A 27,713-nucleotide genomic window follows, 5' to 3' on the forward strand; every position below is an offset into this window, starting at 1 on the left:
TGTCATTTGAAAACATAATGTTAACTTTCACTGCTATGCGGATGACACACAGCTGTACATTTCAATGAAACATGGTGAAGCCCCAAAATTGCCCTCGCTAGAAGCCTGTGTTTCAGACGTAAGGAAGTGGATGGCTGCAAACGTTCTACTTTTAAACTCGGACAAAACAGAGATGCTTGTTCTAGGTCGCAAGAAACAAACAGATCTTCTGTTGAATCTGACAATTAATCTTGATTAATCTACAGTCGTCTCAAATAAAACTGTGAAGAACCTCAGCGTTACTCTGGACACTGATCTCTCTTTAGACGAACATAGCAAGACTGTTTCAAGGACAGCTTTTTTCCATCTACGTAACATTGCAAAAATCAGAAACTTTCTGTCCAAAAACGATGCAGGACAATTAATACATGCTTTTGTTACTTCTAGGTTAGACTACTGCAATGCTCTACTTTCCGGCTACCCGGAAGCACTAAATAATCTTTAGTTAGTGCTAAATACGGCTGCTAGAATCCTGACTAGAACCAAAAAATGTGATCATATTACTCCAGTGCTAGCCTCCCTACACTGACTTCCTGTTAAGGCAAGGGCCGATTTCAAGGTTTTACTGCTAACCTACAAAGCATTACATGGGCTTGCTCCTACCTATCTTTCCGATTTGGTCCTGCCGTACATACCTACACGTACGCTACGGTCACAAGACGCAGGCCTCCTAACTGTCCCTAGAATTTCTAAGCAAACAGCTGGAGGCAGGGCTTTCTCCAATAGAGCTCCATTTATATGGAATGGTCTGCCTACCCATGTGAGAGACGCAGACTCGGGCTCAACCTTTAAGTCTTTTCTGAAGACTCACCTCTTCAGTGGGTCATATGATTGAGTGTAGTCTGGCCCAGGAATGAGAAGGTGAACGGAAAGGCTCTGGAGCAACGAACCGCCCTTGCTGTCTCTGCCTGGCCAGCCCCTCTCTCCACTGGGATTCTCTGCCTCTAACCCTATTACAGGGGCTGTGTCACTGGCTTACTGGAGTTCTTCCATGCCGTCCCTAGGAGGGGTGTGTCACTTGAGTGGGTTGAGTCACTGACGTGATCTTCCTGTCTGGGTTGGCGCCCCCCCTTGCGTTGTGCCGTGGATGAGATCTTTGTGGGCTATAGTCGGCCTTGTCTCATGCTGGTAAGTTGGTGGTTGAAGATATCCCTCTAGTGGTGTGGGGGCTGTGCTTTGGCAAAGTGGGTGGGGTTATATCCTGCCTGTTTGGCTCTGTCCGGGGGTATCATCGGATGGGGCCACAGTGTCTCCTGACTGCAGTAGTTTATGTGTCGGGGGGCTAGGGTCAGTCTGTTTTATCTGGAGTACTTCTCCTGTCTTATCCGGTGTCCTGTGTGAATTTAAGTATGCTCTTTCTAATTCTCTCTCACTCTCTTTCGGAGGACCTGAGCCCTAGGACCATGCCTCAGGACTACCTGGCATGATGGCTCCTTGCTGTCCTCAGTCCACCTGGCTGCTGCTCCAGTTTTAACTGTTCTGCCTGCAGCTATGGAACCCTGATCTGTTCACCGGACATGCTACCTGTCCCAGACCTGCTGTTTTCAACTCTTTAGAGACAGCAGGAGCGGTAGAGATACTCTTAATGATTGGCTATGAAAAGCCAACTGACATTTACTCCTGAGCTACTGACTTGCTGCACCCTCGACAACAACTGTGATTATTATTATTTGACCATGCTGGTAATTTATGAACATTTGAACATCTTGGTCATGTTCTGTTACAATCTCCACCCGGCACAGCCAGAAGAGGACTGGCCACCCCTCATATCCTGGTTCCTTTCTAGGTTTCTTCTTAGGGAGTTTTTCCTAGCCACAGTGCTTCTACACCTGCATTGCTTGCTGTTTGGGGTTTTAGGCTGGGTTTCTGTATAGTACTTTGAGATATCAGCTGATGTAAGAAGGGCTATATAAATAAATGTATATAAATACATTTGATTTAAATTTCTCATATAAATAGCCTTTTATGGTGAGATTACCCGTCCAAAATTGTAATCAGTAAAGTAATTTATGGATTACCCAAACTCAGTAATGTAATCTGATTATTTTCTGTTACATTAGAAGAAGATAAAAATATCCATCAGACACATTTGTTGTGTCATCATAGTGCTGTCTGACTTGTGGTCTGACTCGCTCATGTGGAACAAACTTTAACTTGTGCCTTTTTTCAATGCTGAATTGAATGTCATTGAGACAACAGAAAGGTGTCATAACATATTTTTTCGCAAAAATCTATTCTGAATTTGAAAGTAATCCAAGATTACAATATTTTTGCTGGTAACGTGACTGATTACAGTTTTTTGTAATCAGATTACATGTAACTGATTGCATAGATTCACTGTCCTGTGGGTGCATTGGTAGGAGAGACACGCTTTGCCGTTTTTACCTCTTCATAAGGTGTTGTATTCAGATTCCCCTTGAAAGCTGTCCTCTGCTTTGCCCTGAGCTTTTTTATGAATTAAATTTGATGAAATGATCTTCGGTGCGGACGATCACGGTGTGCGTGAGGGGCAGCTGGGAGCTGACAGTATAGATGATACAGAGGTAGAATAAACCTCCGCCACCTAAGCCTGATACTACCTTATAGTCTATCTTCCGTCTCTCTCTCTCTGAGCATTTACAATAATATCATGGTAGTCAAGGATGATAGGCCTGAATTGAATTACCCATCCCAGAGGAATGTTAAACATAGAATGACTATAACAGTGTTAAAGCTTCTCAGACCACAGTAATCTGACTGCACCTGTAAGTGACTTCACACTGCTTGCTTAGAGAGCACCACTTCTTCCTGATACGGCTCACACTGAGGCTCGAACCCAGGACCTCTGCCTTGCTAGCACACGGAACCGTCCTCCTAGAGAGTCTTACCAATATGGTTATTTTTCTATGGTGTCAAACTCCTCCTGACTGATCCCAGTGTCGGTGTGTAATATGTAGAGTATCCGTAGTGTAGGTAGCGGACAGTCAGTAGGAGAGAACCACTGTAACCTCCCATGTTCCCCATCGGTCCCTGTTTGAAAACTGCTGCACTCTTTATCTTCCATTCACAGCGAGAACGCCTTGCCTGAGTGCACACACACACACACACACACACACACACACACACACACACACACACACACACACACACACACACACACACACACACACACACACACACACACACACACACACACACACACACACACACACACACACACACACACACACACACACACACACACACACAGGGATGGCAAACTACCCCAGGCAACAGATCAATGCGTTTTTTTCTCAGAGGGGAGTGCTGATAGCGTTTTACTTAGATAACAGCAGATAGAAACTGATCTTAAAGTCCTCAGGGAGATGGATGGAGAGAGACGGATGGATGGAGAGAGAGTGTGAATGAGGAGAGAATGAAAGAAGAGAGAATGAAAGAAGAGAGAAAGAGGAGAGAGAGAGGAAGGGGGCTTTAGAGAGATGGGGGTTATAGACAGGGAAAAGCACATTGTCAGATATTATTAGGCTCACCAAGGTACACCATCAGGCCCCTCAGCACCTGCCAGGGAAGTCAGTCTGACATGTAACTGTGTGGGTATGACTAAAGCAGAGGCCAGACAACCCTGTCTGAGCTACCAATCAAATGACTCCATCAATCTCAGTGCCTTTCTGAACAACGAATCATCACGTCTACCTCCATCTCAGACCGCTCCCCACAAATGAAGCTGTAAGTGGTGTCTGAGGCTCATTCAGTAGTTTGGTGCTTTTGTACCACTCAATGAGGACAGATTGATGCTGCTACTTTTCCAGTCTTGTTCGGAAAAGGCTCATGCGATGTGGCTAGATGAGGTTATTCTGAACATTTATGTTAAAACCTCTGAAAGGTCTGACTGACTACAGATACATACAACTCCCTCCAAAATATTGTTATTAGTCTCCAAGTCTTTTCACACATTGCAGTGGATTGTAAACTCCCTTCAAAGCTGGAATGGGTTGTATCATGGTAATTTCTAAGCCATGCAGTGTGAGATTCTGGTCTCCTTTCTTGAATGATGTCCATATGTTATCACAACATTTAATCAAGCTGATTAAAGCAATTAGAGGGTTTATTTTTCTTCTCCAAAGTCTTCTCCAAAGAGTACACCAAATAGGCAGAGGGACCCATAGGATAAACCTAACGTCAGGAGATGCCGATGACGACCACAAATATCCTCTTTGAAATCAGACCCATTTAAGTCACCCACAGCGGAGTGATCCTGTCGTTTAGAGTTCACATCTATCTGGTTTCACATCTGTCTCAGACACCGGCGGAAGAGAGGGAAACAGCTGTTTGGGTGGAGTCAGACCCGGGTTGCATCCCAAATGCTACCCTATTCCCTATATAGTGTGCTACTTTTGACCAGATTCCTATGGGTTTGTTGTGCATTAAATATGGAATAGGGTGCCATTTGGGACGTCACTCTGGAGCTACCTGATGTGATGCTTTGTATTTCAAAATGAGCCGTGAAAGGAAGTCTGGTGAACATTGTGATTCCAACCACACTTAGGTAAGAGAACAAACAATCCCGTAAAGGCACCTAGGTAATTGAGTAGCGTTTAATATGCAGAAGAGATGGTGAAAACGGCTTCAGTTCTGAGACATAATACTAATAGGTTGCCCAGATGGGAGGTGGAGTCTGGGATTGGTTGAGTGTCTATTTACTAAAGTAGAGTGTTTTTATTGACCTCTCTGAAGACAATAGCATCGGGGAAATGCACTCTCTGGCCACTTTGTAAACGACAAGCTTTATCAGAATGTTTGTTTGTTTTTTAGTTAGTTAATTCAGAGTGTTTCTCTCTCTCTCTCCATGCAATCTGACGGATACTCTGTGCACTTTGGCTGGAAAGTGTTGCAATTCTCAAAACAACTCAACTAAAGACACGGCTCCCAGCTCAAAGCTGAGGCTGGATAGATGGATTACTGCCCTTACTACTGGCAAATAGATTACATCAACTCTCTTGAACACTGCATACTTTAGATAGCAAACCATTCATTTGAAAGCAACAGTGCCATTGGAAAGTAGAAGGTTTTAGCCCATTTCTCCTCAGGAACGCCGAGACGTTAAGGCAGGGTGTTATAAACTAGGGTAGAGCACGTGGATGTCTGAGCTCCATACCTCAATCTGCAGCAGGGCCTCTTCTCTCTGGCGAAGGGCCTCCACATCTTCCTCACTGATCTCTGAGAGGAACGCTTGCTCCTGGCCATCCCCCCCGGAGCTCTCTGCTGCACCTCCAAACAGGGGACCCCCCTCCTCACACAGCTCTGCAAATGGAGTCTGGGGGCTCTGTGCTCACACACACACGCACACACACACACACACACACGAGAACATTACAAATAGATTTGTTTTGAGAATACCAATGTATATTGCTTCTGACCTGCAACTCTTTCTCCCTGACTCCATTAAAGGTCTAGGCAGTCAGTGTGATTCACAGCACAGGACTAACCCCTGGCTGACTTATGGTCCTCTGTTCTTGCCATGATCTGAGTCAAAGTACCTGAGCCAACCGGAGAGCAACTGGGGGGAAAACATCCTATACTCCCGGAATACAATTTCACCTCAACACAACTAGACTGTTTCACACTTTAAATATATCACTCTAGACAGCTGTCACCCCCTCTTCACACTGTTTACCCAAGTTCAATCAAAAAGGACTTGGACCATTTTCTTCTCTGTGCAAACAGATTTACTGAGCTCACTCTTCTTTCAGCGCGCTCAATGGAAACGTGGGAGTCGGTCACTGAAAGAGGCCCACATTGATCTGCTAATTTTGACCCCTAATTGCATATTTATGACATTGATAAAACCCTGAGGTGGCTTTTGTTTTTCCTGCCCACAGTGTGACTCATCCAATCATCTTGTTGTTCCTCTCTTACTGTGGGTAGCTTCTTCAGTACGGAGGTGGGAGGGGCTAGAGGAGGGCCTGTGTCTTTGGTCTGCCCACTCAATGTGAACCACACAGCCTATCTGCTCTATCTTCTGTGCTGTTTTTGCTTTTTGTTGTCAGTGAATATGCACCATCTGCTACAGTAGTGTTACTGACATCCGAGGTATGGGTCTCTTGGCCGGGCTATACTAAATTACAGACCAACTGCTTTTCCCCAAAACTGCAGAAATGTAGTGATTTGTGAAGAAGTCTTCCTTATTCTCATTTATGAAAAAAGGAATAACCTTCGATGTCCATTGAAGTTTCTTTCTTTACTGAAGATAATCACTGTTACGTAACCTGTCCTTATGTCTGGAGTCAGAGACGTTTTCCTCTTGAGCCAGCATAATGAAAAGACCTTGATGAAATTGATTCAGCAGAAAATAAGCCTGAATACTTAAGTCTCTGGTGTCCTGGTGCCGTAGGGTTCAGGGGTGTGTAATACCTGAGTGGTGCTTTATACCTGAGTTTGTGTATTCTCCAGCGGGTCATTTGAGCTAAGTATGGTTTCAAATGAGAACTATTTCAGGGAAAGTTAGGGATAATGTGAAATTTGTTTCAATAACATCAACATCAACATTTACAGATATTTGCATTGGTTTTCAGGCAGAGCTCTAACTTGACACGTTCATACTGGACATTACAGTGGACATTACAGTGAAACCATGAGGAAGTTTAAAAGGTTAAATGAAGATCAGGCAATGACAGCCTAGCTACCAGCATGAACAGCTAAATGAGACATTACTGTTTTTACGGTAACTTACTGGCAGACAGTTACCTGTAAGTTACTGTAAAAAAGGTACTGTATGTACTTTACGGTAATGTACTGTTAAACATTTATTCAGAATTTACAGTAATATGCTGTACTTTTTTTTACAGTAACTTACAGGTAACTGGATGCCAGCAAGTTACATTGTACAGTGACACAGTGTCACATACAACACAGTAACAGTACACAGTGCATCATAAAGGACGTCTGAGCTTTATTGAGTGCTTTTGATAAGGATCAGTGCAGTTTTCAGTGTTGTTATTGCCGGTGTGATGTATGAATAAATTCAATCATGATTTAATTGTATTGTGAAGAGGTAAAAAAAAAAATCAGCTCAGTCCCTCTTAGAACTCATAGAAATGTGACACCTTCAAAATGATTCACTGTTCATTCATCTCTGACTTACAACAAATGACTTTGGTGTATTGTTGTCTTAGTTGTCTCCTCTCCTGTCCCCAAAGGTGTTCTAAGAAGGCTATATATCTCATGTAATCATTTGTATTGGATGTCTCCACGGGAGACAAAATACGACGGGTTACACAGAAGAGAGAGAGAGAGAGAGAGAGGTCTCCAGACACAATGCTTTCTGGTGCATCAAAATGATACCTGTTATCTGACTTCAAGACAGTTTTTATATGGTATAGCCCATGACTATATGGATAAGTCATAATATAGACATACTAATTGTCATGATTTTCCACTGTATGTGAGTGAGTCCATCTATTTCTGTGATGTCTGATGGAATATAGATTGGATTATAATTTTTCCATCTCAGTAGTCTGAAAGTGATGGTTTCCAATGAAAGCATAAAAAGGGGGCTGGATAGAATCGTCACACGGTATCACAGTGCATCTCGTCTATTTTTTATAGCCTACAGTTATTTTTATCTAGTTCCTCCAGGCTAGACTGTCTGTGGCTCATATTCAATACCAAACTATCAGTTGTCTCCTCTTCTGTTCTCTCTCTCTCTTTCTCTCTCTTCTGCCTCTCTTCCCCAGTGAAAAAAAGCAGGATCATCCCATCACAGATCTCTTATCATACCACCTCCTTCCCTGAAGGGATGGGAAGATCTGATTCTGTGTTGATGTAGTCGGGACAACTATGTCCTGCAGAAGGTACATATACCGCAGCTCAAACCCATAATGTGTCTCTCCCTTTTGAACTTTTCAACTGACATAAAAGTACAGATAATGTGTTGAACAACAGTGGCAGTACTGAAGGGACTTGGATGTATAGCAAATCAATTGTCTGTGAGTGGAGAGAAGAGAGGGAGAGAAAACAGAAAGAGGGAAGAGAAGAGCGGGAGGGAAAACAGAGAAAAGGGAAAAGAAGAGAGGGGGGGAGAACTGAGAGAAGAGCGAAGAGAAGAGAGGAGACACTAGACAAAGCTTCAAAGAACCTCTCATGAGAAGGCAATCAAACAAGGAAAGCCAAGCTTATTATCTTTGTCTCTAATGAGCGTTGTCACCTTCACAATGGAACAAAGGCCAGTACAGACTGATACTCTGTGCATCAAACTCACCTGCTTCATTTCTGTCTGTGCCGGGGGTAGCAAGGCCCTCGAACGGTCTGCAATTTTCTGAAGAGACACAAGAAGAGAGAGAGCACAAGAGCATGAGAGAAGCATTTAGTTCATATTGTACAACATACTGTATGTTGCAGCCGGGTTGCAAATCAGCTCTTTATGTTTCATGTCACAAGGTCACCATTCTCTATAGAACAACACCCCACCAAACAGATGAGAAGACATGAGGCAATGCAAGGGAACCTTTTGCAGATCTCCATAGCGTTGAACCGACTCTGAGAGTTCTGTCTTAAGTCTAGTCAGGCGAAGACGATCTTGCTGTGAAAAGAAGAACGAAGATTAGTGACAATTATCTTAATTTATGTCTCTGCTTCTGTGTATTTAATTAGATACCAAGTCTGGAAAAATAGATGAAAAAAAAAACATTTTTACCCGTGTAGAGCCAGTGATGATGTCAGAGAGTTGTTTGATGAGTTGACTGGTGCTGGTGATGACTTTGTTCGTTTGCTGCTGTGTAGAATGTCTGCAATTGAAGAGAAAGAGAGCCAGAGAGAATGACATAGAGAAAGACAGAGTGAAAGAGAAAGCGAGTGAGATAAAGAGGGAGAGAGTGCCAGAGAGAGAAGATGAAAAGACAAAGAGATACGCACATAGTCTTTAGCTTCTAAGGTGGTATGAGTGAGGTTATTCTCGGGGTTGTGAACTCTGGAGGACGTGGCAGGACATGGCAGCTTTTATCCCCTGGCGCTGGATTCTAGAACGTACAGTGTGCCTTCTGGGCTGGCCATGGGAACTTTGAGTTCTACCAATTAAGTGAATCAATATTAACGACAGTCTGACAGAGCAGAGGTAGGGACATGTCCTGTACAATGGCCCAGCGAGGGACGCAGGGAGCTGGGTGTTCTTTCTCTGCCAGGGTGAGAAAAAGAGGAGCCACCCAGGCTTTCACCATCAAAAAACACAGCAGCTTACAAACTACAGTGCTACCCAGTGGTGGGAGGATGGAGGCGCACTCATTATGGCTATAGCTTTCAGCCAAGGACAGTATGGATTTTTACGTTGAATGAATCAACCCACAATTATTGTCTACGAGCACATTTATTATCAAATAGTGGCATACGTGTGGATGGCGATTCAATCAATAAGTATCTTTTTAAACAATTCCACTTACAGCCTGCCACTTACGGTTTATTTGGCCAAACAGTACATTGGTGAAGACAACACAATAAGATAGATGTCTTCAGTAAGTTTACTGATTTCAGACACTATTGTGACTATGGAAATCATATTCAAATCTCTGATAGAGAATAGTCACATTTGCATGCACAAAAATATTTTCTTGCACTAATATCAATACTGACTGCTGATCAATACTGATCAATACTGACTGACTTCTTGCACTAATATCAATACTGACTGCTGATCAATACTGATCAATACTGACTGACTTCTTGCACTAATATCAATACTGACTGCTGATCAATACTGATCAATACTGACTGACTTCTTGCACTAATATCAATACTGACTGATTTCTTGCAGTAATATCAATACTGACTGACTTCTTGCACTAATATCAATACTGACTGACTTCTTGCACTAATATCAATACTGACTGACTTCTTGCACTAATATCAATACTGACTGACTTCTTGCACTAATATCAATACTGACTGACTTACATTTACATTTACATTTAAGTCATTTAGCAGACGCTCTTATCCAGAGCGACTTACTTCTTGCACTAATATCAATACTGACTGACTTCTTGCACTAATATCAATACTGACTGACTTCTTGCACTAATATCAATACTGACTGACTTCTTGCACTAATATCAATACTGACTGACTTCTTGCACTAATATTAATACTGACTGACTTCTTGCACTAATATCAATACTGACTGACTTCTTGCACTAATATCAATACTGACTGACTTCTTACACAAATATCAATACTGACTGACTTCTTGCACTAATATCAATACTGACTGACTTCTTGCACTAATATCAATTCTGACTGACTTCTTGCACTAATATCAATACTGACTGACTTCTTGCACTAATATCAATACTGACTGACTTCTTGCACTAATAGCAATACTGACTGACTTCTTGCACTAATATCAATACTGACTGACTTCTTGCACTAATTTCAAAACTGACTGACTTCTTGAACTAATATCAATACTGACTGACTTCTTGCACTAATATCAATACTGACTGACTTCTTGCACTAATATCAATACTGACTGACTTCTTGCACTAATATCAATACTGACCTTCTTGCACTAATATCAATACTGACTGACTTCTTGCACTAATATCAATACTGACCTTCTTGCACTAATATCAATACTGACTGACTTCTTGCACTAATATCAATACTGACTGACTTCTTGCACTAATATCAATTCTGACTGACTTCTTGCACTAATATCAATACTGACTGACTTCTTGCACTAATATCAATACTGACTGACTTCTTGCACTAATAGCAATACTGACTGACTTCTTGCACTAATATCAATACTGACTGACTTCTTGCACTAATTTCAAAACTGACTGACTTCTTGAACTAATATCAATACTGACTGACTTCTTGCACTAATATCAATACTGACTGACTTCTTGCACTAATATCAATACTGACTGACTTCTTGCACTAATATCAATACTGACCTTCTTGCACTAATATCAATACTGACTGACTTCTTGCACTAAAATCAATACTGACTGACTTCTTGCACTAATATCAATACTGACTGACTTCTTGCACTAATATCAATACTGACTGACTTCTTGCACTAATATCAACACTGACTGACTTCTTGCACTAATATCAACACTGACTGACTTCTTGCACTAATATCAACACTGACTGACTTATTGCACTAATATCAACACTGACTGACTTCTTGCACTAATATCAATACTGACTGACTTCTTGCACTAATATCAATACTGACTGACTTCTTACACTAATATCAATACTGACTGACTTCTTACACTAATATCAATACTGACTGACTTCTTGCACTAATATCAATACTGACTGACTTCTTGCACTAATATCAATACTGACTGACTTCTTGCACTAATAGCAATACTGACTGACTTCTTGCACTAATAGCAATACTGACTGACTTCTTGCACTAATTTCAAAACTGACTGACTTCTTGCACTAATATCAATACTGACTGACTTCTTGCACTAATATCAATACTGACTGACTTCTTGCACTAATATCAATACTGACTGACTTCTTGCACTAATAGCAATACTGACTGACTTCTTGCACTAATATCAATACTGACTGACTTCTTGCACTAATATCAATACTGACTGACTTCTTGCACTAATATCAATACTGACTGACTTCTTGCACTAATATCAATACTGACTGACTTCTTGCACTAATATCAATACTGACTGACTTCTTGCACTAATATCAATACTGACTGACTTCTTGCACTAATTTCAAAACTGACTGACTTCTTGCACTAATATCAATACTGACTGACTTCTTGCACTAATATCAATACTGACTGACTTCTTGAACTAATATCAATACTGACTGACTTCTTGCACTAATATCAATACTGACCTTCTTGCACTAATATCAATACTGACTGACTTCTTGCACTAATATCAATACTGACTGACTTCTTGCACTAATATCAACACTGACTGACTTCTTGCACTAATATCAATACTGACTGACTTCTTGCACTAATATCAACACTGACTGACTTCTTGCACTAATATCAATACTGACTGACTTCTTGCACTAATATCAATACTGACTGACTTCTTACACTAATATCAATACTGACTGACTTCTTGCACTAATATCAATACTGACTGACTTCTTGCACTAATATCAATACTGACTGACTTCTTGCACTAATATCAATACTGACTGACTTCTTGCACTAATAGCAATACTGACTGACTTCTTGCACTAATATCAATACTGACTGACTTCTTGCACTAATAGCAATACTGACTGACTTCTTGCACTAATAGCAATACTGACTGACTTCTTGCACTAATATCAATACTGACTGACTTCTTGCACTAATATCAATACTGACTGACTTCTTGCACTAATATCAATACTGACTGACTTCTTGCACTAATATCAATACTGACTGACTTCTTGCACTAATATCAATACTGACTGACTTCTTGCACTAATATCAATACTGACTGACTTCTTGCACTAATATCAATACTGACCGACTTCTTGCACTAATATCAATACTGACTGACTTCTTGCACTAATATCAATACTGACTGACTTCTTGCACTAATAGCAATACTGACTGACTTCTTGCACTAATATCAATACTGACTGACTTCTTGCACTAATATCAATACTGACTGACTTCTTGCACTAATATCAATACTGACTGACTTCTTGCACTAATATCAATACTGACTGACTTCTTGCACTAATATCAACACTGACTGACTTCTTGCACTAATATCAATACTGACTGACTTCTTGCATTAATATCAACACTGACTGACTTCTTGCACTAATATCAATACTGACTGACTTCTTGCACTAATATCAATACTGACTGACTTCTTGCACTAATATCAATACTGACTGACTTCTTGCACTAATATCAATACTGACTGACTTCTTGCACTAATATCAATACTGACTGACTTCTTGCACTAATATCAACACTAACTGACTTCTTGCACTAATATCAACACTGACTGCCTGTAGCTTTTCACATTTGTTTTCAACGTCTCCTCCCACGCACTCATTTATTGAAGCATCTCTGGGTAGTGACATTTGCGTCCCTTTGATATTATATGTAGAAATAGTGCAACAATATTGAATTTTAAATGCCCGTTATATTAAATGAAGTTCCCTTTAATATAGACCACATGAAAAATGCAACAAATCTCTTCTAGGAAGATTGCAAAAAAAAAAAGTTTTCACCATCATTTTAAGTTCCTAGTTACTGTCAATTCTGAAGATGTTTATTTATTTCATGCGACTAGTGATTTATTTTAGTCTGTCCCTCATTTTAAGGTCAACCCTGTTAGGTGAACTGAACTCTCGTTTTAATATGGTGAAACTGTTCCTTTTAAATGTTGTTAATATAAAATAAACACATCATAGACTAAAACCATGTGAGCTTGTTCGACTCTTTTGGCCATTTTCTGCTGTTTTTTGGTTGAAAACTTAGCATAACACACCATCCCTGTTACCCATAGATAGGCAGGCTAGAAATGTTTTAGCAACTACCTTTTTTTGAGAAACTTGGATTAAATTGCCACTCCCTGTTGCACACAACCAGCTTCCGTTCTCTCTGTCAAGAAGAGATTCATGGCTGATTTAAGATTAAATCGTCAACCTTGTTACGGTCAACCCTGTCACTTTATTTGGCACTGAATTGACACAATATAGTAATATTTAGTTGTACCTCTGTTTTTTATGAAGATGGAAATGTGCTCTTTATCTCAGTGGAGCAGTAATATTACTGGATGAAGTTGGGTTTGTTGTTTTTAGGTTTAGGTGAGGGCTGAGGCTAGTGATATTGTGTTGAGTGAATCTGGTAGATGAAACTGAACTGGTTGAAATCTGGTTGGATAATACTTTTCAAGACTGTGCTGATAATCTTAAGCATAGTCAAATAAGCAGTCTGTCTCACCAGAACCCTGCTTGCCCAGAGGCAGCATTACACATGGGAGACATCAAGACAGCACCTCCTCTCTCTCACCCACTATCCTTCAGACAACTAGTCGCAGGTCTCCCTATGTGCTCTCTCTCTCTCTTCACTCTCCATCCCTCTCTCACTGTCTCTCTCTTTTTACGCTCCACCTCTCTCCCACTCTTTCTTTGTCTCTCCATCCCTCTCTCACTGTCTCTCTCTTTTTACGCTCCACCTCTCTCCCACTCTTTCTTTGTCTCTCCATCTCTCTCTCACTGGGGCTGATCAGCCACAAAAGAATGCAAAGCAGAGCACAAAGGAGAAAGTCATCGGAGGTGACTGATTGCAATTCACATGATATTTTTACATACTTTTCTGCTGCTGAGCCCCTACTCTTGAGATCTTTGTGGGGGCGCCAGTGACTAACAGATCTCGATAGCTTTGTAATGTGATACGTCAGAAGAGAGTGAGAGGGTCCTCTAGAGTGGGCGATGTGAACCGAGAGAGTTTGGCACAACACACTGCTCGGTACAGTGGCATAAACCTACACAGATGATCCATAGAAACTAACTCTAGAACAGGTGCAAAATGACTCATAGATGATCCACAGGAATTCATTAAAACAGATCATAATGGATTCTTATGTTTAGTACATGAAGCATTGGAAGATGTTGATGATAATGTTGATAAGTGTTGTGCTCTATGCACACATTTGTCATGTTTTTGCTGTTGCATGGTTTCAAGTTAAAACCTTTGAAATACAGGTTATCCCAATCAATGTCATACAGTGAATACAGTGTAGGCCTGAGGACAACAGAATTAGGATATTCACCTCCTGTGTATTAGGTTAACTCATTTCATGCCTGCAGATCCAAAGGCACAAGTCCTTCTCCACATAGATCAGTCATGTTGTTCCTGTTGTGGCGTGATGGTGCACGAACTAGCCGTGAGTTTACCGTAATCCTCTGGATGTCTGAGAAGTCTTTGACTGAACCGTTAAACGATGACACCTCAGCCAGAGGTTTAGCCATCTTATTAATCCCTTTAGTTCCTGTGTGTGTGTGTGAGAGTGTGGGTGTGTGTATGTGTGTGTGCATTTGTATGTGTGCGCATGTTTCCTTTACCTACGTAAGATACAACAGAAGGTCACAGTCAAGCTTATTAGTGACAGTATGCAGGTGGATTTAAAAGCACTTAGAGCACACTTTTGATCCAGCATGCTGAACCAACTCCAACTTTCAGCTATATCAGGGTCATATGATTGACTAGATATTTTTCCTGGATATTACAAGTGCCTCATCCAGCCCACAGCTACGGACTCTAATAAACAACAGCAGTTTCTACATGTGTTCTAGTACAACCGGTCTTGCATGAATGGGGGAAGTAAAGCAGTAATCAACTCCTGCACAACATTATGAATGGCTGTTTCCGTGAGTGGTTTGAATGTATCACTGGCAGATACAGTATGACCTTGCTGAGGCAATGCAGAGTGACAGAGACACAGCAGGATTATGTCATACACAAAAAACACAGAGGTCATACTTTCTCTGGCTTTAGGGGCCATACTTGTAGCTCGACTTATTTCTCCCCTCAGAAGCTAGCGTAATTGTACTTTTGCTTGGCCTTAAACCTCAAGATCTCTCACTCTCACTCTTTCTCTCTGAAAGAAAACAGGAAGTCTATTTTCCCACTGTTTTCCACTAGGCTGGCTTGGTTATTCGCACAGTGTCCAGAGAATTACAGTGACATGGCCCTGGTTCTGAGTTCACTAATACACTGAGGACTGTCTGTCTCTCTATTTTTCCCCTTCATTTCCTCTCTCCAGATTTAGATCAATATTTGAGGACTTGGGTGGGGAGGTAAGGAGAAGGTCTCTCTAGCCGTGTTCATCCCTGGGTCTCTACAGGGAGCACCAGGACAGAATGTACTGTACATCAGACCTGGGTTCAAATCATATTCAGAATCCTACCTTTAGTGTTTGATTTAGCCCAGCGTTTCCCAAACTTGGTCCAGGGGACCACAAAGGGTGCATGTTTAGTTTTTTTGCCCTAACACTCCACAGCTGATTCAAATAATCAAAGCTTGATTATGAGGTCATTATTTGAATCAGCTGTGTAGTGCTAGTGCAAAAAACTAAATGTGCACCCCTTGGGGTCTCCAGGACCGAGTTTAGGAAACACTGCTCTAGACTGGGCAGAGTTTTCAATTGTGCGATTATTTCATTTTTCCATTGCGCCACATAAACTCAGTCAAGCCCTGATAAAGTATCTGAAATGAATTAAAATAGTACTTGAACCCAGGTCTGCTGTACTGTGCAGTATGTTGTGTCCAAGCTAGGCTAGAGGGGACCAGGGGAGCACCAGGCTCAGAGGCTAAGCCCAGACTGCACAGACAGCACCAGACACTAAATCAATGTTCTTATTGCAGATCTCCACAACAACTAGGAAGATTTTGTGAATTTAGACAGTATTTGTTCAAGGCCTCTCACGCAAGCATAAATACACGCACCACAACAGTTTTATATAGTTTCTTCTTCATCACTCCTTCAAGCATTGTCTATCGCTCTCTCTCTATATATAACCTCATGTGATTTCATTAAATGAATTGTTCCACAGTGCTGTCTTTAAAAAAATAAATAGAGTATGGTCATATTGACTCAATTAAACCCATGTAGCATGGTAGAAAACAAATTACTTTTGTGGAAAAAATGATGTTTCTAAATATTAGCACAGGGCTAATTTAGCGTATTGTCTGCACAGTAAAGGTTTCTTTCATCAACAAATGGAAGCATTTTTGACATGTTTGTTTTGTCAATAATATATTTTACAGTACATTCATTTTGTGGATTTTGTAATAGATGTTGTGACGACCCTCCCACTCCGTCTGCCGTATTCTCTCTTTGCTCTTGTTTTCCTTATTAGGATGCCGGTGGGCGGAGTTGGGAAGGTACATAAATACATTTGATTTGAATTTGATCAGTACTGTGCAGTTATGTGTTGAGGTTGTTTGTAGGAACGTCAGTGTGTCTGATATGACACTATTTAATATCCCATCAAAAATGTCATATCATTTTATAGCACCATGAAGAAAACATAGGGGTTATTTGCTAAAAGGTTCCAAGTTAACTCCATGATAAATGTGGATCTGTCTCTGCAAGATGAAAGCCTTGGGTAGATACAGTAATTGACGTAACGTTTCCTACAGTATCCTCCATCTATAGCTCCAGTGTATGTACTTTAATGTACTGTACTGTGTGAGGGCTTTGCTGTGGGGAGCCCGTGGCAGAAGGTATGCCTTATGGCTGGTTGAGGAGAGGCTCTTTGAGGCCCTCTGTGGCAGTTGGCCTTCTGTCTGTATGTCAGAGCAGTCTGTTGCCTCTTCTCTTCTGTTCACTTCTCTCCTCTCCTCCCCTTCATCTTGCCTCTCCTCCTTCTTCTTCTCCCTCTCCTCTCCCTCTCCGCTCCCTCTCCACTCCTCTAAACAGTGTCCTTGTCCTCTGGTGGGTTACGGACGAGTCGCCACCGAATGCCTAATGCACTAACAAAGACAATGACACTCAAGAGAGTGGGAGCGATTAATCCACTTAGACTGTTGCTGTGTGCATTTCCACGATTACAAGGACGGGTCCAATTCTATTAACCGTGAGATTGTGGTTGTAGCCGGGAGTAGAGAGGTAGACCGTGGGTGCAGATGGTTGATTAACATTCTTAACCAGGGGCAGGGCATTTGTGTGTACTGTTAAATATGCCCACCATAACAAAGGTAGATGAAGACAATCTCCTCTCGTGAAAATTACGACAGTTACGGTAGTCGCTGGAAGTGGCAGTGAGTAGCCGTGAGTATGTGGCATCCACTCAGCATGAAAATAATCCAAATCGTACTGCACCATTCAACCATTCAACTGTACCATTTAAACATTCAACAGTACCAGACGAGCTAAATCACTTCTATGCTCGCTTCGAGGCAAGCAACACTGAGGCATGCATGAGAGCATCAGCTGTGTAATCACGCTCTCCGTAGCCGACGTGAATAAGACCTTTAAACGGGTCAACATACACGAGGCTGCGGGGCTAGACGGATTACCAGGACGTGTGCTCCGGGAATGTGCTGACCACATGGCAGGTGTCTTCACTGACATTTTCAACATGTCCCTGATTGAGTCTGTAATACCAACATGTTTCAAGCAGACCACCATAGTCCCTGTGCCCAAGAACACAAAGGCAACCTGCCAAATGACTACAGACCCATAGCACTCACGTCCGTAGCCATGAAGTGCTTTGAAAGGTTGATAATGGCTCACATCAACACCATTATCCCCGAAACCCTAGACCCACTCCAATTTGCATACCGCCCAAACAGATCCACAGATGATGTAATCTCTATTGCACTCCACACTGCCATTTCCCACCTGGACAATAGGAACACCTATGTGAGATTGCTATTGATTGACTAGAGCTCAGCGTTCAACACCATAGTACCCTCAAAGCTCATCACTAAGCTAAGGATCCTGGGACTAAACACATCCCTCTGCAACTGGATCCTGGACTTCCTGATGGGCCGCCCCCAAGTGGTGAGGGTAGGTAGCAACACATTTGCCACGCTGATCCTCAACACTGGAGCTCCACAGGGGTGCGTGCTCAGTTACCTCCTGTACTCCCTGTTCACCCACGACTGCATGGCCAGGCAAGACTCCAACACCATCATTAAGTTTGCAGACGACACAACAGTGGTATGCCTGATCACCGACAACAACGAGACAGCATATTGGGAGGAGGTTAGAAACCTGGCCGGGTGGTACCTGAATAACAACCTATCCCTCCATATAACCAAGACTAAGGAGATGATTGTGGACTACAGGAAAAGGAGTACCGAGCACATCCCCATTCTCATCGACGGGGCTGTAGTGGAGCAGGTTGAGAGCTTCCAGTTCCTTGGTGTCCACATCACCAACAAACTAAATGGTCCAAACACACCAAGACAGTCGTGAAGAGGGCACGACAAAGCCTATTCCCCCTCAGGAAACTAAAAAGATTTGTCATGGGTTCTAAGATCCTCAAAAGGTTCTACAGCTGCAACATTGAGAGCATCCTGACTGGTTGCATCACTGCCTGGTACGGCAATTGCTCGGCCTCTGACCGCAAGGCACTACAGAGGGTAGTGCGTAAAGGCCCAGTACATCACTGGGGCTAAGCTGCCTGCCATCCAGGACCTCTACACCAGGCGGTGTCAGAGGAAGGCCCTAAAAATTGACAAAGACCCTAGCCACCCCAGTCATAGACTGTTCTTTCTACTACCGCATGGCAAGCGGTACCGGAGTGCCAAGTCTAGGACAAAAAAGCTCCTCAGCAGTTTTTACCCCCAAGCCATAAGACTCCTGAACAGGTAATCAAATGGCTACCCGGACTATTTGCATTGTGTTCCCCCTCCAACCCCATACCCTCCTTTCACACTGCTGCTACTCTCTGTTTATCATATATGCATAGTCACTTTAACTGTACATTCATGTACATACTACCTCAACTGACACGACCAACCAGTGCTCCCACACATTGGCTACACGGACTATCTGTATTGTGGCCTGCCACCCACCACCCGCCAACCCCTCTTTTACTCTACTGCTACTTTCTGTTCATCATATATGCATAGTCACTTTAACCATATCTACATGTACATACTACCTCAATCAGCCTGACTAACCGGTGTCTGTATGTAGCCTCGCTACTTTAATAGCCTCGCTACTGTATATAGCCTGTCTTTTTACTGTTGTTTTATTTCTTTACTTACATATTGTTCACCTAACACCTTTTTTGCACTATTGGTTAGAGCTTGTACGTAAGAATATCACTGTAAGGTCTACCTACACCTGTTGTATTCGGCACAAGTGACAAATAAACTTTGATTTGATTTGACTTGACCATTCAACTGTACCATTCAAACATTAAATTGTGCTATTCAACCATTTAACTGTACCATTCAACCATTCAACTGTACCATTCAACCATTCAACTGTACCATTCAACCATTCAACTGTACCATTCAACCATTTAACTGCACCATTCAACCATTCAACTGCACCATTCAACCATTCAACTGCACCATTCAACCATTCAACTGTACCATTCAACCGTACCATTCAACCATTCAACTGTACCATTCAACCATTCAACTGTACAATTCAAACATTAAACTGCACCATTCAACCATTCAACTGTACCATTCAAACATTAAACTGCACCATTCAACTATTCAACTGTACCATTCAACCATTCAACTGTACCATTCAAACATTAAACTGCACCATTCAACCATTCAACTGTACCATTCAACCATACCATTCAACCATTCAACTGCACCATTCAACCATTCAACTGCACCATTCAAATATTCAACTGTACAATTCAACCATTCAACTGCACCATTCAACCATTCAACTGCACCATTCAACCATTCAACTGTACCATTCAACCATTCAACTGCACAATTCAACCATTCAACTGCACCATTCAACCATTCAACTGTACCATTCGACCGTTCAACTGTAGCATTCAATCATTCAACTGCACAATTCAACCATTCAACTGCACCATTCAACCATTCAACTGCACCATTCGACCGTTCAACTGTAGCATTCAACCATTCAACTGCACCATTCAACCATTCAACTGTACCATTCAACCATTCAACTGGTACCATTCAACCATTCAACCATTCAACTGTACCATTCAACCATTCAACTGCACCATTCAACCATTCAACTGCACCATTCAAATATTCAACTGCACCATTCGACCGTTCAACTGTAGCATTCAACCATTCAACTGCACCATTCAAATATTCAACTGTAGCATTCAACCATTCAACTGCACCATTCAAATATTCAACTGCACCATTCAACCATTCAACTGTACTATTCAACCATTCAACTGGTACCATTCAACCATTCAACCATTCAACTGTACCATTCAACCATTCAACTGCACCATTCAACCATTCAACTGCACAATTCAACCATTCAACTGCACCATTTAACCATTCAACTGTACCATTCGACCGTTCAACTGTAGCATTCAACGATTCAACTGCACCATTCAACCATTCAACTGCACCATTCAGCCATTCAACTGCACCATTCATCCATTCAACTGTAGCATTCAACCGTTCAACTGTACCATTCAACCATTCAACTGCACCATTCAACCATTCATCTGTAGCATTCAACCATTCAACTGCACCATTCAACCATTCAACTGTACCATTCAACCATTCATCTGTAGCATTCAACCATTCAACTGCACCATTCAAACATTCAACTGTGCCATTCAACCATCATTTCAAGACACTAGAATGCATACAATACTGTAGCTGTTGACAGCTGACAGAGGGGTCACATCACATGGAAACCCATTTTCTTTCCAGTAATTCAGAGCAGTGAGCCCAGATCATTGTCTATAATGGTCCACATCCTTCACCAATATTAAAGAAAGCAACAGAAAGCAAAAGAAACACACACACATACACACATTCAGACTGTGTAGGTTTCCAAGGTGATCATAAAAAAATGTTCATAGAATTGATGACATGCCAGGCAGCACAGTGGGGTGTAATGCATTTTAAACAGACACAATCAACTCAGATTGGCCACTTTGTCATCAGGCAGGAATTTGGTAATTGCTGGCAGCTCAACTAAAACAAGTATAATCAATATCGGCTATGAAAGAGGACATTGAAATATAGAGAAAATATTCTCTGTTCTGGAGCTACTGGGTTTAATGTGACCCTCGGCATGATTAAAGGACAGACAGGTCAAGCAGCATGAACACTCAGAGGCTATGTATCAGGCTACACTTTATCTGTAGCTAAAGCATGGTTGCAGCAGTATGTGATGTCAATAACACAGCAGTAAATGGTTAGTGTTCAGACGGTTGGTTAATTGAGGGAGGAAGCCGTTGAGTTACTCGCTTGAGTTGCACACTAATGTGTTGATATGAATATGTAAGTACTATAATTCCTGTGTGTGTGTGTGTGTGTTGTGATTACTCACAGGCTCTGTCGCAGTTCAGCAGTGTCTCTGGACGTTCCCAAAGATTGAAGCCTCTTCTCTAATGTTACAACTGAGATGGGGAGGGAACATGTAGCATTGTAAACATCAAAGAAGTTCAAGTGCTTTTACAGTACAAGCCTCAGCAAAAAAAAGAAACGTCCCTTTTTCAGGACCCTGTCTTTCAGAGATAATTCGTAAAAATACAAATAACTTCACAAATCTTCATTGTAAAGGGATGAACCTTTCTGGTATGCGGAACACCCCTCCACTAAACTTTTTTTTAAATGAAAAAGATCTCATAATAAAACATCTCAAAACATCTCAAAAATCTCTTAACTAAAATTCCTCAAACATACAAGTATTATGCATCATTTTAAAGATAAACTTATTGTCAATCCAACCACAGTGTCCAATTTCAAAAAGGCTTTACGGCGATAGCACACCATGCGATTATATTAGGACAGCGCCTAGCCACAAAAAAACATACAGACATTTTCCAGGAGAGGTGTCACAGAAGTCAGAAATAGCGTTAATATTAATCACTTACCTTTGATGATCTTCATCTGGTGTTACTCCCAGGACTCCATGTTACAATAAATGTTTGTTTTGTTCGATAAAGTTCATCTCTATGTCCAAAAACCTCCTTTTTGTTTGCGCGTTTAGTTCGGTAATCCATATGCACAAAGCGTGAGCACAACACCCAGATGAAAAGTCAAAAAAGCTCCATTAAAGTTCATAGAAACATGTCAAACGATGTCTATAGTCAATCCTTAGGATCTTTTAATCATAAATATTCTATATTATTTCAACCGGACAACAGCGTTGACAATAGAAAAGAAAGATAACCAGGGACGATCTCACGCTTGATAAACAACTCATGGCTTTCAGCTGAGCCACTTACTCTGAGTGGTCTTATTCTCTCCCCTTTCACAATAGAAGCCTGAAACAACTTCTAAAGACTGTTGACATCTACTGGACGCCTTAGAAAGTGCAATCTGACACCACAGACACTGGATATTGGATAGGCATTCACTTGAAAACTACAAACCTCAGAATTCCCACATCCTGGTTGGATTTTTCTTAGTTTATCGCCTGCCATATGAGTTATGTTATACTCACAGACATTATTTTAACAGTTTCGGAAACTTTAGAGTGTTTTCTATCCAAATCTACTAATTATGTGCATATCCTAGCTTCTGGGCATGAGTAGCAGTTTACTCTGGGCATGCTTTTCATCCAATCTTCCCAATGCTGCCCCCTATCCCAAACAGGTTTTAAACACTGTTCCCCATGCTTGTTCAATAAACCATAAACAATTAATGAACATGCACCTGTGGAATGGTCGTTTAGACACTAACAGCTTACAGATGGTAGGCAATTAAGGTCACAGTTATGAAAACTTAGGACACTAAAGAGGCCTTTCTACTGACTCTGAAAAACACCAAAAGAAAGATGCCCAGCTCATCCCTGCTAATCTGCGTGAATGTGCCTCAGGCATGCTACAAGGAGGCATGAGGACTGCAGATGTGGCCAGGGCAATAAAGTGCAATGTCCTTACTGCGAGACGCCAAAGACAGCGCTACAGAGAGACAGGATGGACAGCTGATCATCCTTGCAATGGCAGACCATGTGTAACAACACCTGCACAGGAACGGTACATTCGAACATCACACTGGCGGGACAATTACAGGATGACAACAACTGCCCAAGTTACACCAGGAACGCACAATCTCTCCATCAGTGCTCAGACTGTCCGCAATATGCCGAGGTCATCACCACCGTCGCTGGACCAGACAGGACTGGCAAAAAGTGCTGGACTGACGAGTCACGGTTTTGTCTCACCAGGGGTGATGGTCGGATTCGCGTTTATCGTCGAAGGAATGAGAGTTACACCGAGGCCTGTACTCTGGAGTGGGATCAATTTGGAGGTGGAGGGTCCGTCATGATCTGGGGCAGTGTGTCACAGCATCATCAGACTGAGCTTACTGTCATTGCAGGCAATCTCAATGTGTGCGTTACAGGGAAGACATCCTCCTCCCTCATGTGGTACCCTTCCTGCAGGCTCATCCTGACATGACCCTGCAGCATGACAATGCCACCAGTCATACTGCTCGTTCTGTGCATGATTTCCTGCAAGACAGGAATGTCAGTTTTCTGACATGGCCAGCGAAGAGCCCGGATCTCAATCCCATTGAGAACGTCTGGGACCTCTTGAATTGGAAGGTGAAGGTTAGGGCCATTCCCCCCAGAAATGTCCGGGAACTTGCGGGTGCCTTGGTGGAAGAGTGGGGTAACATCTCACAGCAAGAACGGGCAAATCTAGTGCAGTCCATGAAGAGGAGATGCACTGCAGTACTCAATGCAGCTGTTACTTTTGATTTTGACCTCCCCCTTTGTTCAGGGACACAATATTCAATTTATGTTAGTCACATGTCTGTGGAACTTGTTCAGTTTATGTCTCAGTTGTTGAATCTTGTTATGGTCATACAAATATTTACACATATGTTAAGTTTGCAAGAAAATAAACACAGTTGACAGTGACAGGACGTTTCTTTTTTTGCTGAGTTTATATCAACAGTATAACAGAAAAGGCACAATTACACATGTACACACACAAACATATATTCAAGACTCACCATTTGCGTTGATCTGGAAAATGTTGGAGGAGGTCTCTTGAAACACGTCTTGCAGCTCTGAGGAGCTGACCTGTGTTGCTTGGAGAAGACATGATTTCAGTTCGATGGAGCATGATAAAAACGCACCAAAAACAAGGCAGATATCGTAGGTAAAACACAACAGCCACAGAGCTGTTCTATCATGAAATGTGTTACAGTGAATTTGGGGTTTAGCCTTGTCCAGGACTGTAATCCGGGTCCAGGGACTTTGAACCAAACACCTTAGGTAACTGCTAAATAGCTCATGAGGCACACAGAAGAAACAGGCCAAGGTCGGACTTTGTCTAATTCTCACTCCTAAAGTGACTGTAAAGTGACTTGGAAAGTTATTTTTTGACATTTTTCTCCAACTACTACCAGTAGTGTGTGAAAATGACAATGGGTGGTGGGGGATTACTGTTTGGAATGAAAAATTACAGGAAAAGAAAGAGGAAATATGTTGAACCTGCATATTGTATAAGCATTGTTCCATTAAGCTGTGCTCTTTAACCACAACTGAGGCACAGAATAACAAAAGAAAGGTTTGCAGTTCACTGAGACATATGATCGACACGTCTGCATATTAAGGATCATTCACTTGATTTAACAAACTATGGACAGTTTCCTGTGGTGGAAGAAATATGATTAAGTCAAAAGTACACACTATATGACAGCAATACATTTTAAAATGGTGTCATTTTTCAGTTCAACGACCATTGCTGCCCCGAGTGTGATCTACATACTCCCGCCTTCGACACACGCTTGTCCAGTTCTTCCCATCGTTATGATAAATGGCGGATGCTCGATGTTCATGCTACTTCACATGGAACCACCTATGTCTGTGTGGAGGAACTCAGAGGGCTAAGTCATCCCTCTCCTCGCATCAGTGACCCAGTGTTTCACACTCTGCTGATGGAGGGATAGAGGGAGAGATGGAAGGATGGAGGACTACAGAAGGGTGACACAAGGTCACCCAATGACACGGATGGTGAGTGTGATTTCAGGAGGGACATTGATTACTCTGCACCGTTCTACACACTAACCAGTGGCATTACCCTGGTCTCTCTTCTGTCTGTTCATCCTTGTATGACATCTGATTAGGATTTGTTTGTCTCTGTGAGTATGTGAGTGTTCATGTAGGCAGTGTCTGGGTGTAACGTTTTAGACTACACTCGGTTGGGGGCTTAGCTAGTTGGGTTGTAGCGTGTGTGTGTGTGTGTGTGTGTGTGTGTGTGTGTGTGTGTGTGTGTGTGTGTGTGTGTGTGTGTGTGTGTGTGTGTGTGTGTGTGTGTGTGTGTGTGTGTGTGTGTGTGTGTGTGTGTGTGTGTGTGTGTGTGTGTGTGTGTGTGTGTGTGTATAGTCAGGTCTGCAATGTGTGTGTGTGTGATGCCTGACCATGCCCGGTTCACGGTCAAATGAGTTGAATGTGTGTGAGACAGATATCGTGGCCGATATCATCCACTGCAGACTGCTGTGTTACGTAAACCCCCCCCCCCCCTGCTGGTGGGGAAGCGGTAGCACGGCGGGATCACTTCTAAGCCCTTTATCTTCCACCACCTGGATCCAGCCCCACTCTCTCTTCAATTATCACACACAGATGCACACACACAGAGACACAGGCACATGCACACGCACACGCACACACACACACAGGCACACAAAGACTCACACGCACTTACACACACTCACATCAGCATGACATGCAAATACAGTGCCTTTGGAAAGTATTCAGACCACTTGACATTTTCCACTTTTTGTTACATTACAGCCTTATTCTCCATTGGATAAAAACAAATCTCAGAAATCTACACACAATACCCAATAATAACAAAGCGAAAACAGTTTTTTAAAAACATTTTTGCAAATGTATTAATAATAAAAACAGAAATACTTTACATAAAGTATTCAGACTCTTTGCTATGAGACACTAAATTGAGCTCTGGTGCATCCTGTTTCCATTGATCATCCTTGAGATGTTTAACCAACTTGATTAGAGTCCGCTTGTGGTAAATTCAGATGACTGGACATGATTTGGAAAGGCACATGTATATAAGGTCCCACAGTTGACAGTGCATGTCAGAGCAAACACCAAGCCATAGGTCGAAGGAATTGTCCGTAGAGCTCTGAGACAGGATTGTGTCGAGGCACAGATCTGGAGAAGGGTACCAAAACAATCTGCAGCATTGAAGGTTCCAAAGAACACAGTGGCCTCCATCATTCTTAAATGGAGGAAGTTTGGAACCATCAAGAGTCCTGCTAGAGCTGGCTGCTCAGCCAAACTGAGCAATTGGAGGAGAATTGCCTTGGTTAGGGAGGTGACCAAGATTCTGATGGTCACTCTGACAGAGCTGCATAGTTCCTCTGTGGAGATTAGAGAACCTTCCAGAAGGACAACCATCTCTACAGCACTCCACCAATCAGGCATTTATGGTAGAGTGGCCAGACAGAAGCCACTCCTCATTAAAAGGCACATGACAGCCCATTTGGAGTTTACCAAAAGGCACCTAAAGGACTCTCAGACCATGATAAACAAGATTCTCTGGTCTGATGAAACCAAGAATGCACTCTTTGGCTTGAATCCCAAGAGTCACGTTTTTCACAATCCCTACAGTTAAGCATGGTGGTGGTAGCATCATGCTGTGGGGCTGTTTGTCAGCGGCAGGGACTGGGAGACAAGTCAGGATCGAGGGAGAGATTCATGGAGCAAAGTACAGAGAGATCCTTGATGAAAACCTTCACCAGAGCACTCAGGACCTCAGACTGGGGCAAAGGTTCACCTTTCAACAAGACAACGACCCTAAGCATACAGCCAAGACAACGCAGGAGTGGCTTTGGGACAAGTCTCTGAATGTCCTTGAGTAGCCCAGCCAGAGCCCGGACTTAAACTTGATCGAACATCTCTGGAGACCTGAAAATAGCTGTGCAGCGATGCTCCCCATCCAACCTGACAGAGCTTGAGAGGATCTGCAGAGAAGATTGGGGGAAACTCCCCAAATAGAGGTGTGCCAAGCATCATAACCAAGAAGACTCAAGGCTGTAATCACTGTCAAAGGTGCTGCAA

General features: G+C 42.2%; 1 protein-coding gene across 1 annotated transcript in view; it reads right to left on the reverse strand.

Annotated features, from left to right (window-relative positions):
• Positions 1–27,713, reverse strand: part of LOC123997784 (t-SNARE domain-containing protein 1-like) — a 140,620-nt gene that overhangs the window by 70,555 nt on the left and 42,352 nt on the right. The window contains exons 3-8 of the mRNA XM_046302336.1: positions 24,635–24,712; positions 21,999–22,068; positions 8,711–8,801; positions 8,522–8,596; positions 8,276–8,332; positions 5,174–5,341 (exon numbers count right to left, since the gene is read on the reverse strand). Coding sequence (XP_046158292.1) covers positions 5,174–5,341; positions 8,276–8,332; positions 8,522–8,596; positions 8,711–8,801; positions 21,999–22,068; positions 24,635–24,712 — 539 coding nt within the window. The remainder of the gene's footprint in view (positions 1–5,173; positions 5,342–8,275; positions 8,333–8,521; positions 8,597–8,710; positions 8,802–21,998; positions 22,069–24,634; positions 24,713–27,713) is intronic.

This window comes from Oncorhynchus gorbuscha, linkage group LG15, assembly GCF_021184085.1.
Source record: "Oncorhynchus gorbuscha isolate QuinsamMale2020 ecotype Even-year linkage group LG15, OgorEven_v1.0, whole genome shotgun sequence".
NCBI classification, from domain to species: domain Eukaryota; kingdom Metazoa; phylum Chordata; class Actinopteri; order Salmoniformes; family Salmonidae; genus Oncorhynchus; species Oncorhynchus gorbuscha.